This window comes from Salmo salar, chromosome 15 (genome assembly GCF_965601325.2).
Source record: "Salmo salar chromosome 15, fSalSal1, whole genome shotgun sequence".
NCBI classification, from domain to species: Eukaryota; Metazoa; Chordata; class Actinopteri; order Salmoniformes; family Salmonidae; genus Salmo; species Salmo salar.
In genome coordinates, this window is record NC_138305.1 from 82,848,055 (window position 1) to 82,864,217 (window position 16,163).

General features: G+C 39.6%; 1 protein-coding gene across 3 annotated transcripts in view; it reads right to left on the reverse strand.

Annotated features, from left to right (window-relative positions):
* Positions 1–534: 534 nt before the first annotated feature.
* The window catches only part of LOC106572061 (neural cell adhesion molecule L1-like protein), a 112,776-nt gene continuing 97,147 nt past the window's right edge, over positions 535–16,163 (reverse strand). For all 3 annotated transcript variants that reach the window (XM_045696134.2, XM_014145838.3, XM_045696133.2), the window contains exons 23-25: positions 14,545–14,676; positions 11,641–11,713; positions 535–3,553 (exon numbers count right to left, since the gene is read on the reverse strand). In XM_045696134.2, the coding sequence (XP_045552090.1) occupies positions 3,364–3,553; positions 11,641–11,713; positions 14,545–14,676 (395 nt within the window). In that variant the 3' untranslated portion in view covers positions 535–3,363. The remainder of the gene's footprint in view (positions 3,554–11,640; positions 11,714–14,544; positions 14,677–16,163) is intronic.

Below are 16,163 nucleotides of genomic sequence, written 5' to 3' on the forward strand. Positions count from 1 at the left end.
GTTCCACTGGATATCATAAGGTGAATGCACCATTTTGTAAGTCGCTCTGGATAAGAGCGTCTGCTAAATGACTTAAATGTAAATGTAATGTAAATGGGTTGCTTCTCAGCCAAGGGAGTGGGCTCACTCACAATTTTGCCTAAGAACACAGCCATGAATAAAGAATGGTACCAACACATCCCGAGAGCAACTTCTCCCAACCATCCAGGAACAGTTTGGTGACGAACAATGTCTTTTCCAGCATGAATTAGCACCTTGTCATAAGGAAAAAGTGATAACTAAGTGGCTCGGGGAACAAAACATCAATATTTTGGGTCCATGGCCAGGAAACTCCCCAGACCTTAATCCCATTGAGAACTTGTGGTCAATCCTCAAGAGGCGGATGGACAAACAAAACCCACAAATTCTGACAAACTCCAAGCATTGATTATGCAAGAATGGGCTGCCATCAGTCAGGATGTGGCCCAGAAGTTAATTGACAGCATGCCAGGGCGGATTGCAGAGGTCTTGAAAAAGAAGGTTCAACACTGCAAATAATGACTCTTTGCATCAACTTAATGTAATTGTCAATAAAAGCCTTTGACACTTATGAAATGCTTGTAATTATACTTCAGTATTCCATAGTAACATCTGACAAAAATATCTAAAGACACTGAAGCAGCAAACTTTGTGGAAATTAATATTTGTGTCATTCTCAAAACTTTTGGCCACGACTGTAGGCATTTTAACATCATAGATTTAGCCAGTGGTAAATGGTGGAATAGACACCATTTACGGTTGTAACCAATCAGCATTCACGATTAGACCCTATAGCCCACGGTATATTACCTCGGTAGAATTCAATGGCTATAGTTCATTCTTACATGTTCTGTTTGAGCTGCTTTTGAAATCAAAAGTTGAATAAAAAAAAAAAATCTACCAGCAAATGAACAAACACATTTCTAGTGGCAAATGTGCTAAATTATAGCCCTGGTATGAAAGGGATTATCAACTCAGGGCTCTATGCGTTTTCTGGAAAATAATCCAACTCAGTGGAAGGTCTATTCCACTCTGCATGTCGTGGAACACAACTTCCAGGTCCTTCATTATTTTCCATAGAACGCAGAGCCACTCATTGATTATCCCTTACATATTACACACTCTAGAATGTCCTTCAAGCCAATCAGAAACAAGTATTCAACAATACCGTGGTATAAAGAATGTTTATGCCTCATATCTGTTCTGACCTTTTCTAAGAAAGTAAAAACATAAGAAATCATGCATCGTTATTAATGATACCTTCTTATCAAATGTACAAGTTAATATGACAGTATGCATATGTGTTTGCTGTCTACCTTTTCTTTTTAAAGATCTATATAGTGTATTTACAGTAACAGTCAAAAGTTTGGACACACCTACTCATTCAGGTTTTTTTTATTTTTATTTTTTTTACTATTTTCTACATTGTAGAATAATGAAGACATCTAAACTATGAAATAACACATATGGAATCATGTAGAAACCAAAACATTGTTAAATCAAAATAGAGGTTATATTTGAGATTATTCAAAGCAGCCACCATTTGCCTTGACAGCTTTGCACACTCTTGGCATTCTCTCAACCAGCTTCATGAGGTAGTCACCTGGAATGCATTTCAATTAATAGGAGTGCCTTGTTGAAAATTAATTTGTGGAATTTCTTTCCTTCTTAATGCGTTTCAGCCAATCAGTTGTGTTGTGACAAGGTAGGGGTGGTGTGACGTGGTAAGGTTGGACCCAGGTGCAGAGAAGAGACCAGAAATAACAACAAATACTAAGTATCGAAAATTCACTGAGGAAACGAATGCACACGGTAAACAATTCAAGTTTCTGCAAAGGACCACAGAAAATACACCTCTTTAAACAGGGACACAATTATGAAATAATAAGACACACCTGCCTCCCTCTGGTGCCAGGAGGAACCATGACAGGTGGTATACAGAAGATAGCCCTATTTAGTAAAGACCAAATCCATATTATGGTAAGCACAGCTCAAATTAGCAAAGAGAAACGACAGTCCATCATTACTTTAAGACATAAAGGTCAGTCAAAATGGAACATTTCAAGAACTTTGAAAGTTTCTTCAAGTGGAGTTGCAAAAACCATCAAGCGCTATGATGAAACTGGCTCTCATGAGGACCGCCACAAGAAAGGAAGACACTGAGTTACCTCTACTGCAGAGGATAAGTTCATAAGAGTTACCAGCCTCAGAAAGCAGCCTAAATAAAAGTAACAGACCCATCAACATCAACTGTTCAGAGGAGACTGTGTGAATCAGGCATTCATGGTCGAATTGCTGTAAAGAAACCACTACTAAAGGACACCAATAACAAGAAAAGACTTGCTTGGGCCAAGAAACACGAGCAATGGAAATTAGACCGGCGGATATCTGTCCTTTGGTTTGATGAGTCCAAATTGGAGGTTTTTGGTTCCAACCGCCATGTTTTGAAACGCAGAGTAGGTGAACGGATGACCTCCACATGTGTGGTTCCCACCGTGAAGCATTGAGGAGGAGGTGTGATGGTGCTTTGTTGGTGAGACAGTCAGTGATTTATTTAGAATTCAAGGCACACTTAACCAGCATGGCTACCACAGCATTCTGCAGCGATACGCCATCCAATCTGGTTTGCGCTTAGTGGGACTATATTTTGTTTTTCAACAGCACAGTGACCTAACACACCTCCAGGCTGTGTAAGGGCTATTTGACCAAGAAGGAGAGTGATGGAGTGCTGCATCAGATGACCCGGCCTCCACAATCACCCTACCTCAACCTAATTGAGATGGTTTGGGATGAGTTGGACAGCCGGCTGAAGGAAAAGCAGCCAACAAGTACTCAATATATGTGGGAACTCCTTCAAAACTGTTGGAAAAGCATTCCAGGTGAAGCTGGTTGAGAGAATGCTAAGAATGTGCAAAGCTGTCATCAAGGCAAAGGGTGGCTATTTTGAAGAATCTAAAATAGAAAATATAATTTGATTTGTTTAACACTTTTTTGGTTACTACAGTACATGATTTCCTATGTGTTATTTCATAGTTTTGATGTCTTAACTATTATTCTACAATGTAGAAAATTGTGAAAATAAAGAAAAACCCTTGAATGAAAAGGTGTCCAAACTTTTGACTGGTACTGTATATTGAAACTGCAGATGTCCAATCCTGTCTACAAGAATGTGAAAACATTTCCTAATGAATCTGTCACAATGTGGAGGTACAAAATAAATATGCATCATAGACAATTGTGATTGACAGGAATTTAACATTTCTGATTAACATCATGCATCACACAGATGATGCCATTCATTTCCCTTTGCTGTCCCTTTGAAGTCCGAAGGAAGCATTTGTCCCTTCACGCAGTGACCGGGCTGGGTCCATTGGACTCTCTTACAGAGCCTCTGTTTTTGTGGCCAGAGTATTCACCGATAAACGAGCCATCTTCGTTGAACTGGCATTCTTCTTCGTCCCCATAGTCGCTGTCCCCTCCCATGCCCCCATCCAGGGAACATTGGCTAGCCTTCAGTGGGTTTTCCTCGCTGTCACTGTCACACAGCACAAAGGACAGAGGCTCATTTTGGTTACACACACACACACACACATACACACATACACATACACACACACACACACACACACACACACACACACACACACACACACACCACACACACACGTCTGCATATACACCAGTGTTAATTATGGCTGCTATTTTAGATTTCATGTCAGTCTTAAGGCGTCAGTATGCTTCAGTTTGGCTGGCATGCCCGCATACTCCGTTAAAAGACTTTCACTTCAAATACGAGAAAAAGCAGCAACAGTGTTGTTATTCGATTTTGGGATTCCGAGGCCAGTATACGCTTCCTGAAAATAGTCAGAATGAATCTAAGATAACTCAAGAAATCTGTCATTAATTTAGACGTTTTTGCCGAGGAGATCTTAATCACGCAATTTTATATCTAACTTCGATTTTTGGTGCAGTATTTCTCAATGAACAACAAAGACTTTATTGAAGAATCCCTAATGTTATTGTCAGTCGTCTAAAAGTCTGGACCGTTTTAGTCTAGTTTCAGTCAGTCATTTTATTCATTGAATAATTTATATTTACCTCTAACTTCCTGTGTTAAGAGATGCTTAAATTCAGACAGCCTTGTCCAACTACAATACCCTCCTATATCTTAGCTGGCAACATTGCTATTGTGGTAGATTGTAGCCTACTCTATGGTTAATCCTGGCTATGGTTAAATAGCTGGATAAAGTTTAAACAATTTACAGCTCCAATTCTCTCCTTGTCATAACCATCTGAGGGGGATGAATTACAATTATTCACTTAAAGAGGGAAGAATCTGAGCTTTCCAACAATGACAGAATTATTACAGTAATAATATTTAGCAAATAGTATATACCAGGCGGTGTCTGAGAAAGGCCCGGAAAATGTACAAAGACTGTTCTCCATGCTCCCGTCTGGTAGGTGGTACCGGTACATCAAGGCTCAGACCAACAGACTCCTAAACAGCTTCCATCCCCTGGCTATAAGACCGTTAAATGGCAAACAATTACTGCTCTCCCTCTCCCACAGACTATCCACACTGACTCTATGCCCATCCACAGATCTCTACCCACTCAGACACAACCTACGCTGCTGCTAAAATTATTATTGATGAGATGTATTACTCCATTATGCTGCTGTCCATTGATTATCAATTTCCAATAACATTTATCTATTTATCCTGCTACTGGTCACTATTACTCCTGTTTACATTTGGAAAGTATTCAGACCCCATGACTTTTTCCACATTATATTACGTTACAGCCTAATTCTAAAATTGATTCAATAAAACATTTTCCTCATCAATCAACACACAATACCCCAAAATGACAAAGGAAAACCAGTTTTTTTTCTGCAAATATATGAACAAATAAAAAACAGAAATACCTTATTTACATAAGTATTCTGACCCTTTGCTTTGAGAGTGTAGAGTGTAGTGCATCCTGTTTCCATTCATCATCCTTGAGATGTTTCTACAACTTGATTGGAGTCCACCTGTGGTAAATTCAAATGATTGGACATGATTTGGAAGGGACACACCTGCCTATATAAGGTCCCACAGTTGACAGTGCATGTCAGAGCAAATACCAAGACATGGGGTCGAAGGAATTGTCCGTAGAGCTCAGAGACAGGATTGTGTCAAGGCACAGATCTGGGGAAGGATACCAAACAATTTCTGCAGCATTGAAGGTCCCCAAGAACACAGTTAAATGGAAGAAGTTTGGAACCACCAAGACTCTTCCTAGAGCTGGCAATCAGGGGAGAAGGGCCTTGGTCAGGGAGGTGACCAAGAACCCGATGTCACTCTGACAGAACTCCAGAGTTCCTCTGTGGAGATGGGAGAATCTTCCAGAAGGACAACCATCTCTGCAGCACTCCACCAATCAGGCCTTTATGATAGAGTGGGCAGACGGAAGCCAGTCCTCAGTGAAAGGCACATGACAGCCTGCTTGGAGTTTGCCAAAAGGCACATAAAGACTCTCAGACCAATGGAAACAAGATTATTTGGTCTGATGAAACCAATATTGAACTCTGGCCTGAATACCAAGCGTCACATCTAGAGGAAACATGGGACCATCCCTACGGTCAAGCATGGTGATGGCAACATCATGCTGTGGTGATGTTGTCCAGCGGAAGGGACTAGGAGACTAGTCAGGATCGAAGGAAAGATGAATGGAGCAAAGTATAGAGAGATATTTGATGACAACCTGCTCCAGAGCGCTCAGGACCTCAGACTGGGGCAAAGGTTCACCTTCCAACAGGACAACGACCCTAAGCACACAGCCAAGACAATGCAGGAGTGGCTTCGGGACAAGTCTCTGAATGTCCTTGAGTGGCCCAGCCAGAGCCCAGACTTGAACCCGATTGAACATCTCTGGAGAGACCTGAAAATAGCTGTGGCGCAACACTCCCAATCCAACCTGACAGAGCTTGACAGGATCTGCAGAGAAGAATGGGAGAAACTCCGTAAATACAGGTATGCCAAGCTTGTACCGTCACACCCAAGAAGACTCAAGGCTGTAATCGCTGCCAAAGATGCTTCAACAAAGTACTGAGTAAAGGGTCTGAATACTTACAGTATGTAAAGGTGATATTACATTTTATATACATTGGCAAAAATGTCTAAAAACCTGTTTTTGATTTGTCATTGTGGAGTGTTGTGTGTAGATGGGGGGGGGGGGACAATTTAATCAATTTTAGAATAAGTCTGTAACGTAACAAAATGTGTAAAAAGTCAAGAGGTCTGAATACTTTCCAAATGAGCTGTATATATTACCATGCGTAGTTATATATTCCTGCTACCAGTCACTTTTCAGCTCTGTTTACATGTATATCCTACTATCAGTCACTTTTTATGTATAAACCCACAACCACTCCAGTACCCCTGTACATTGAATAAGATACTGGCACTGATGTTTTTTAACTCACATCATAGTTCTTGTGTTTTTTATTGTATTTTATGTTCTATTATTATCTACAGTATATTATTATTATCACTGCATTGTTGGGAAAGAGCTCTCAAGGTAAGAATTTCACTGAAGGGGAGAGTGGGGTAAGTTGAGCGGAAGGGGTAAGTTGAGCGGAAGGGGTAAGTTGAGCGGAAGGGGTAAGTTGAGCCAAAGGGGTAAGTTGAGCCAAAGGGGTAAGTTGAGCCTCCCTTGTTTCTAGGAAACCATACACAAAATGTATAATTTGACCAAATATTTAGGAAGTGGTCATCATTTTCATTGAGTCTGTGAAGGAAGAAACCACATGGAAAAAGTGGTAAGCAAGTCCAAAAAACAGATTTTAACAATGTCAAAAGAATGTATTGTACCTAAACCAAAGTAGATACTTTTGTTCTATACATCAGTTGGCGTCTCTATAAGCTTCAATAAACCTAGCATGAAAGTGTATATTAGCCCTACGTGTGATAATATGCATGAAAGTATATATTAGCCCTATGTGGGCTAATATAGTCAAAATGTTTGCCTTGGGATAAGTTGAGCCAATGGTTCAGCCAATGGTAAGTTGAGTAAATTGAAGTGTTTTCTTCCCAGGCGTAACGCAAGGCATTATTGCTGGGATATGAGGTAACAACAGGGCCTGGCCTATGTTAAAAGTGTTTTAAAAAGTACAAAGTGTTTGTTAAGTGTTAAGCCTGTGTTAAGAGATGCTTACAATTATTCAAAGACAAAGACAAAGACTATTGTGATTGTGTGGAATTGTGTTTGGGAAAATAAGGAGACATGGTTTTAAAAAGGTAGTGGTAATATTTAATTCACTACAGACATTTGTAGGCAGCTTAACTTATCCTGTCCATACCAGGGGTAGGTTGTGTCAAAATACATTTTATTTTGAACAAGCTATGTTTTCAAAACTGTATTGTTTACATGAATTCTCATTATTTCCAGGGATTCACAACATCCTGAAATGTATATAGATATCGTTGTTAGAAAGAATACTATATTTCCATTGATGGAGTGATGCTGAATGAAATACTCAACTTACCCCACTCTTCTCTACTGTTTTACACTTGTTGTGTCCTGTGGACGTGGCAAATAAACATTGAAACTTGAAATAGCATTCGTATTTTAAAAATCGGGAAAAAGCCAATCAGCATTCAGCGCTCGAACCACACAGTTTATAACAGACCATATACCACGGGTATGATAAAACATGTATTTCTACTGTTCTAATTACATTGATAACCAGTTTATAATGCAATGAGACACCTCTGGGTTTTGTGGTATATGGCCAATATACCATGACTAAGGGCTGTATCCAGGCATTCCACATTGCGTCGAGACATTCTTGTCTCATCACATTTTCTTCAACTGTAGTGAAAACTAAAGTTTGTTATATTTATATCTTTTTTGATGGCATCTCGTCTCGTTATCGTCATTAGTTTTTGTCAGAGAAAATAGATAATTAATGAATATTTTTTGTAAAATGTAGTTATTGTTGACTAAATTAAATATGCACTATGTAGAAATAGTATCTAATAATTTTCCTAATTTCAGTTTATGTGACAAAACAAGCAAGTATAGTGTAGAGAATCATTGTACCATCTAAACCATGGATGGGCAACTGGCACCCTTTTGTAGTTTCTTTTATTTATAAAAATTTGTGGGGAACTCAGTCGGGGTCTCAACTTACTGTTGAGAGTTAGAATACACAAGACGCAATTTCGAAATTTGGTTGTGCATCAGCAGTCACTCAATTTGCCCATGTCAGGAAATTGTTTAGATTGGTAAAATTAGTCTAGCGACCAGCTATCTAAACTTGTAGTAAGCATGGTAGAATTACCGACTGGGGTGGTGCCCATTGATCATCAGTTATCATATTAAAAACTGTAAACATTTGCCTCCACACTATGGCAAAATGTGTAGAATTACATGAAATTAATTGTAAAACAGATATTTTTTTCTCTCCATCCCATGGCAAAATGAGTAGAATTGCATGAAATTTGTTAGAAAATTGCAAAATCTTCTCTCCGCCTCAACGCAAAACGTGTAGAATTGCAGCCAACTTGATTTAAAACAGCAATATCTAGCAGAAAATGAACTTAAATAAATGTTTTGTTTTCTTTGCTATCACGAAGGGGCACCGCTACAATGGGGGGGGGGGGTATGGATGTGGGTACCACCCACATCAAAGTTGGCCATCCCTGATCTAAACCGCTGTGAAATATATTTTCCATAACCAAAAATATTGTCTTTTCAGCTGTTTGAAGCTGGTGTACAAAACCAAAAGTAAAAGATGCAAAAACAAAACTTCAAAACGGGGGGCATAGAAATAGCGCATATAGAACATACCTACCGATTCTTAGACTTACTTTCAATGAGAATGACAGATCTATAACACACATTTCTATGTGAATTTGGTTAGGTCACCCAAAAAGTTAAATATTGCAGCTTTAACACTGATATACACATACATGCTCACACAGACATGCGCACACAAACAAACTCACAGACGTGTGCGCACATGCACACGGAAACACACACAGCTAACATGGCTTTAACATAGGGGGTGGGGTGTGGTTTGGATAGGGAAAGGGTGGATGGGGGCAAGGGAGGCGGGGTGAGGCTACCACCGTACAATCCCTTCACTTCACTAATTGCTAATTGCCAAGGCTTCAGGACGGAAGGCAATTTCAAATCTCTTTAGATGGAAATTGCCCGAGTGCTGCTCATTCCGTACAGAGTGGCCATATGCAATCCCAGACAAACAACCTGTCATTCCTGGTATTCCCAGGGGAGCACGCCGGGGCCAAGGAGATTAGATGCCAATTTAAGACTGGGCACATGGCCAGCTCGCAGGTGTCTCTCGACAAGACAAAGGGTCACCTCAGTACCAAGGATTTCTCATCACCCTCACTAAAGCCCAGGACCATCAATATGTGGTAATACTCTACATTATCTCTGTCCCATTTAGCATTCATAATTCAGTGTGATATGATAATTTATCAAATGGTTGTACATACTGAATAGTCAACACAAGCATGAGACAATTGATTAGGGGAAGCATTAAGATATAGATGTGAAGATTTACATATCAGGCCTTTAATATTTTCAATAATCTATTAAATCATTAATCTTCTCATATCTGTATGATATTAGGTAATTTTTCAGTTTACACTGGCCTCATTTTAATTGTTACCAATCTGTCTTTCTTTTTTTCTACATCAGAGCTGGCAAACAAGTGCCAATATAACACTAAGTGTTATGTTTATTGGTGGAGTGCGGCAGCCGGTGCGACCCATCATGGGCTGTGTTCGAATACCCATACTAAACATACTGTATACTACATACTTAATGACTATATACTGCATACTATTAGTTCATTTTAGTATACTGTAAACGAACAGTATTATTTTAGTTGAGCATACTAGAGCTTTACCTGTCTACTGGAAGTTGATGCTGTTGCTATGCAACCACTTTCTAGCTTGTTAGCATAACAAATGACTAGCTAAACATTTTATGATTTCGTGTGTGTCAGTAAATTCAATCTGCAGTGCCGGAGTGCGCTCTGGGCGTTCGTAAATCCAGAGCGTTGTCAGACTGTAAATTCTGAGCGTTCGCTCTCGGAGCGTTCAGAGTGCACCCTGGACTCTCTGGCGGAGGAGTAGGGTTGATCCGAGCGTTCAACGGCAGTCAAGCACCCAAGCTAACTGGCTAACGTCGGCTAGCTACTTCCAGACACAAATGAGAGAACACCTCACGCTGACCATTTTACTCACCATAGCAGAGCTGGTTAGGCTGTTATCCAGAGCGTTGATGATTTAACAATGAATTAACAATGTCCATTGAAACGCACAACAACTATACCACTTAGCTAAGAATGTGAATAATCAAGTCAATAAACGTTAGATAGCAGATAGTTAATATACTGCCTGGCAAATTCGATGTATTAGTATCCAACTAACGTTAGGTAACTAACTAACATACCGGTACATACTGCTGTAATGCTATGCGGCTCGTAAGGATAGCGTAGCTAACAAATTGTCAGCCAACATAACGTGTAACGTAACTTATTTGAAAAGTCATTACTTTATTACATTGCTCAACATTTGTCATTAGTTAGTTCAATGAATATGTATTCGCTCGCTGAATTTGCATATTTTCCGCCATTTTCGTCAAATCTGAAAACGTTGTGAAGCCACGCAAATTTTCTGAAGAATTGCATTATGGGCCCTAAAAGTACGGAAATAGTGTTCTATGCATGTATACTTCGTATTTTACCAAATTTAGTAGTACGGCATCCAGGAACTTTTGTTATACTAACTATATCCATACTATGACCAATAAGCATACTATTTACTCAATTCATGTCACAAATAGTACGGTTAGTATGAGTATTCGAACACAGCTATGGTGCGACATCGCCATACTGTGATAAAATTACTGGAGAGTTGCTGCTAGAGTCCCGGGTTCATTTTGGGCTCTGATCTGAATCCAACGTCCTCCTCGACCTCAGCTGCAGCGCCGTGCTCTCTATGAGAGAGGAGTTATTAACTGGGCACTGCGTGGTCACACAGACATGAGAGAGATGGAAGTGCATCACTGATTTTGATGACTTTGGTCATCAAAAGATGTCTCGCCTTTGACCGCCCGTTTAGTTTTTTTTCCAGCTTTGAAGGAAGTCTTTTGTCCTACATGTCTTAGAATAAATCACATTTTAAAGCACATCTACTACATAGGGAGCAACGTACAACAAATGTGTTTGTGATTTTACGCAAGTGCACATGCACCCACCCAGACACACACTGACAAAACATATACTGTACACAATATCCTACTCTACAGAACCATATCAATTGAAGGACAACAATTACCTACATTTTTTGTTTACTTAGCTGCAAACTGTTGGGAATTTTCATTTCTGTGCTGATCCAAGAAAAGCGCATGCATATAAGGTTTTCTTTCGGGACAAGAGAGATGTACAGTAAGGAAATCATGAAAACTATGGAAGTTCTTCTAATCTCATTGCCACAAAGCTCAATCATAAATATATTATAGTGAAAATATATATTGGTGTCAATGTAAGCACTTCCATATTAAATCTCACCATTATCAAGAACAATAGCAAATGGCTCACCTGTAATCACAGAATGTGTCATCATTCATGCCCTGGGACTCAACTTCAGGGTGGAGATCCTCCTTTTCCTTTACTGTAAGATTGAAACACGTTCTATTAGGCTAGTACCAGAAAGCTCTATACAGACTCTTAGAATGTTTTAATTCAATTACATTTAAGGGAAGGAGATTGTCGTAACACTTCATAACATTTTCATGAAAAATGATTTATAAATAATTGATAAATAGTTCATCATTATATAATCATAAACATTCATAAGCATTACCATTCATAAAGATTAGGAACATTTATTATAGTGTATAAAGCATTTATACGCATTTTTACACATTTATAAGAATTTATATTGTCTTATTCATGAAGGTTAATAGAAAATGTAACAGGACATCATTCAAAACGACACTGTGGCAGATCCCGGTTGTGAGAAAGTAACATTGTCCCTGCATTGAGAAAAAGCAGGTCCTACCTTCAGTACAAAACATGATTATTTTGATTGCCCAAATGACATGTGCCAGGAAGAATCAGTGTGGCTTTCAGCAGTACATGTTTGATTGCATTCCATCCCTGAGATATCGAGTGACAGGATGAACCTTTAAAAAGTACTCTGAGAAAAAAAGGTGCTTAGTTAAACCATATAGGATTCTTCAAGCTTGTCCCTGTGTGAAGCGTTCTTACTAGAATCTTCTATAAATGGTTCTACTAATCACCCTTTTATCATCTTCCTAGAACTCTCTATGAAGAGTTCAATTGAGAACTGTTTTATCTTTGAAGGGTTCTTCTTAGAACCCTCTATGAACAGTTCAACCAGCCTTATTAGCCTTTGATATATGTAATGTATTGTCATAAAGAGTTTAATTCTAAAGGCCTTTCTTTGAGGGCCTAGTTATACTCTGTCGCAGTAGTCTGAATCTCCTGGTTTACAAGCCACATCAGGCATTCAAGTCCTGCAACCCACATTCAGAATGACTGACAGGGTAGGGAAGATTAATTAGTGAGACTACCTAAATCATCTAAACTGGAACAGACATCTCAGTAAAAGGTGAAATAAGTCTAACTACTAACAGATTGGATTCATTTAGAAAAATATACTGTATGTTAGAGATGAAAAGGTTATTGGTAGAACCCTTCATAGACGGTTATATGAAGAACCATTCATAGAGGGTTCTACTGTAGGTAGAAAAGAGTTCTACCTAGCACCAAAAGCAAAGCACCAAAAGCAAAGAGTTCTACCTAGCACCAAAAGCCAAAGAACCCTATATGGTTCCACTTTTCACCTTTTTTTCTAAGAGTATATGATAAGTGAAAGAGAATGGTGAACGTAGCGATCAGACTGGTTCCACCAGGCTAGACCAAAGCCATGCCGTTCACTAAAACATTTTGTGTGAATGAGCCACTGTAGTTGGAGAGCCGGCCATTGTCTTAGCACTCTGTAACTGAAGCCTATTATTGTTCCTGTGATCTACAATACAAAACATCATTTAGTTTTAATGTGAAACCTGAGAAGCTTCATATATGAACAGTAAACTGCCAAAATAAAGGAAACACTTCAGTTGTTTGAGCTGTTATAGTGTGGGTTGCAGGTCCACTCAAGAGGGCAAACAAAAGGTAAAAAACAACAAAAACAAAGCCATTCTGAGTCATCACCTTCAACCTATGATGAAGAATTTCTATACTGATGGGAGTGGTCTCCTTTAGAATGACAATGCCCCAGTCCACAAGTGGTCATTGAATGGTTAGATGAGCATGAAAACGACGTAAACCATATGTCATGGCCGTCTCAGTCACCAGATCTCAACCCAATTGAAAGTTATGGGAGATTCTGGAGCGGTGCCTGAGACAGCGTTTTCCACCACAATCAACAAAAAATTATGGGAATTTCTTGTGGAAGAATGGTGTCGCATCCCTCCAATAGAGATTCAGACACTTGTAGAATCTATTCCAAGGCACATTGACGTTGTTCTGGCAGCTCGTGGTGGCCCGACACCCTATTACGGCCCTTTATGTTAGTGTTTCCTTTATTTCACAACACGTATGTAACACAAATGTGTAATTTTCTCATAGTTAAAACCACAGAAGGATATGAACAACAAACATCTCAAATGACCAAAAATATCTCCTCAACCATCCTGAATGCTCTTTTGTGCGTCTGTTCAAAACGATTTCCAACAGCTCTATGTGTAAATATGATTAAAAAGTAAAGGGGCTTTTGAGAGAGACAAAGGAGAGGGGTTTCATGAAAAGCATCAGGACAAGTAAAGGAGGGAATACAGGGGTGATGAAATATTCAGTGTTCATGTTAACAGCTCCCGCAGGCGGAGAGGGGAGAAATGGTGAGAGCGAAAGAGAGCGGGTGAGACGGCAGCACCTTTGTGAGGCCGAGACGGGTGCACAAAGGCTAGAGAAGAGCCAGGGCCGGGTCCAGGTGAAGGCGGAGAAGGGGAACAAAGCTGGCTGATTCCAACCTGTCTTTGACAACCCTAGTAATCAGCGGTGCCGGACTGGGACACGAGGGCCACAGCACAGAAAGGAGGGACAATTGGGAAGGAAAGAAGGCCTCTAGCACCTTGCCGATGTTTCACACACACAGGGTTGAATGGGGTTTGTCTGATTTCCCACATGCATGGACAGATTGACATGCACGGTATGCAAAGAGCATTCCCACACAGCTAAAGTTGTTAGCCAGGTTCGGGGTCAATTTTATTTCACTCAAATCAGGAAATTAACAGACATTCAATTTGTGAATAAACAAAAAAAAATCACCATTGAAAACAATAGGGTAATGTTCGGTTGATGAATTGAAAAGCAATTTATTTCCTCTATCCAATTAAATAGATGCCAAAACCAGCGAAGTTCAAAGACAAAACTGACCTTGGACACTGGAAGACATGTTTGGGTGAGATGGCGTACCTGCGTATTTGCCACCCTTGTTGCGGGTCACGAAGCATGCGATGAGCACAGTGAGGGTGAGGAGAGCCACAGCGCACATCATCCCGATGAACCAGCCCTGGGTGGAAACTCCCAAGTGAAGACTGGCCAAACCTAACCCACCCCAAACAGACAAATGAGGTTAGTTTGCCCCATGCCCTAAACAACTCATTTAACAACAAGTACATTAGAAAACAGATAGCACAAAAACTGCTTGGCATGTGAACCATATGGAAGTCCGTTGAGGTCATGAAAATAACTTTTTTTCTCAATAGACCTCCATAGTTCAATGATATCCCCTATTGTTTTATTTTTTCACTTTCCCCTGGTAACATTTGTCAATCACTTATAAAATAATATAAAATGAAGGACACAGGAAATAAAAACACATCTCACGATAATTGTCGACAAATGCTTGTCAATCTGGTATTCTGTTGTTGTGAGTGGAATGGACAGTTGATGGCTACCAATTGCACACCATGGGACTATTCTCTCTTACCTTTGACCCTGGTCTGTATAACGTCTTCGAAAATACTAGCATTATCGAGCCGTGACTTGGCCAAGAGACGCACAGTGTACACCGTCCCAGGCTCCAGCCCTTCAATCAAGTGGAAATTCTTAGAAGTGTTTACTGCTTCTGAAATCCTCCAGTTACCTTCACCTACAGGATTCGCACAACCATCATGTGATATTAGTCAGGCTAGCAGCACATGGTAAGGACTATCGCCATGCTAAACACTACTTCCACGACGACAACAACAACACTGTAAAATACATTGTTTACATTTCAGATAATGGAAACAAAGTATAAATTAATTGTAAGTTACTGAAATGCAATAGCAGTCAGTTCGTGCGTACAGTACAGTCAAGCCCTATATATTCTTATAACTAGGGCTGTGGTGGTCATGACATTTTGTCAGCTGCTGATTGTCAAGCAAAAAACTACCGGTCTCACTGTAATTGACTGTTAATTAACATAAACACATTTAGCATCTCCTGTCTTCCACACATGATGCAGACCTTTGGAACATCTACATTTTAAAAAGTCTAATAAATCCATGCAATATAGCCTACCCATCACAATAAATCCAGTATTTATTTTAGACAGGTCTAAAGATATGAAGAAAATGTAGTCTATTTCAGAAGAACAGAATAGCATAGTCTGCATGGTCCTTATGTTAGGCCCTGATCTGGCTATGCCATATAGCTGTGAGCTACACTAGTTCATTTAACAGAAAAGATTTGCTTAGAATTCCGTAGCATTATTTTATATTACTTTATAGTATGAAGAATACAATTGAACCTAGTTGAATAAAATAGAAAGGGTCTTTTCTCCACACATGCATTCTGTGTTGAGCGGTTAACAAAGAAACAGGTACTCCCTATATGCTTAATTTAGAGTTATTTATGTAACTTTAGTTGTGATACAAATGTTGGGCTATATGTTTAGATTTTTAATACATTCTAAGGCTGTATGATGTGACTAATGATGATTTGAAAAAAGTTGCATGAAAGGCATGAGCTCTGCTTTGTTTCTTGCACAGGCCGCACACACTTCATCAGTCTCTCATTCACAATTTGACAAGCACTTGATAATACCT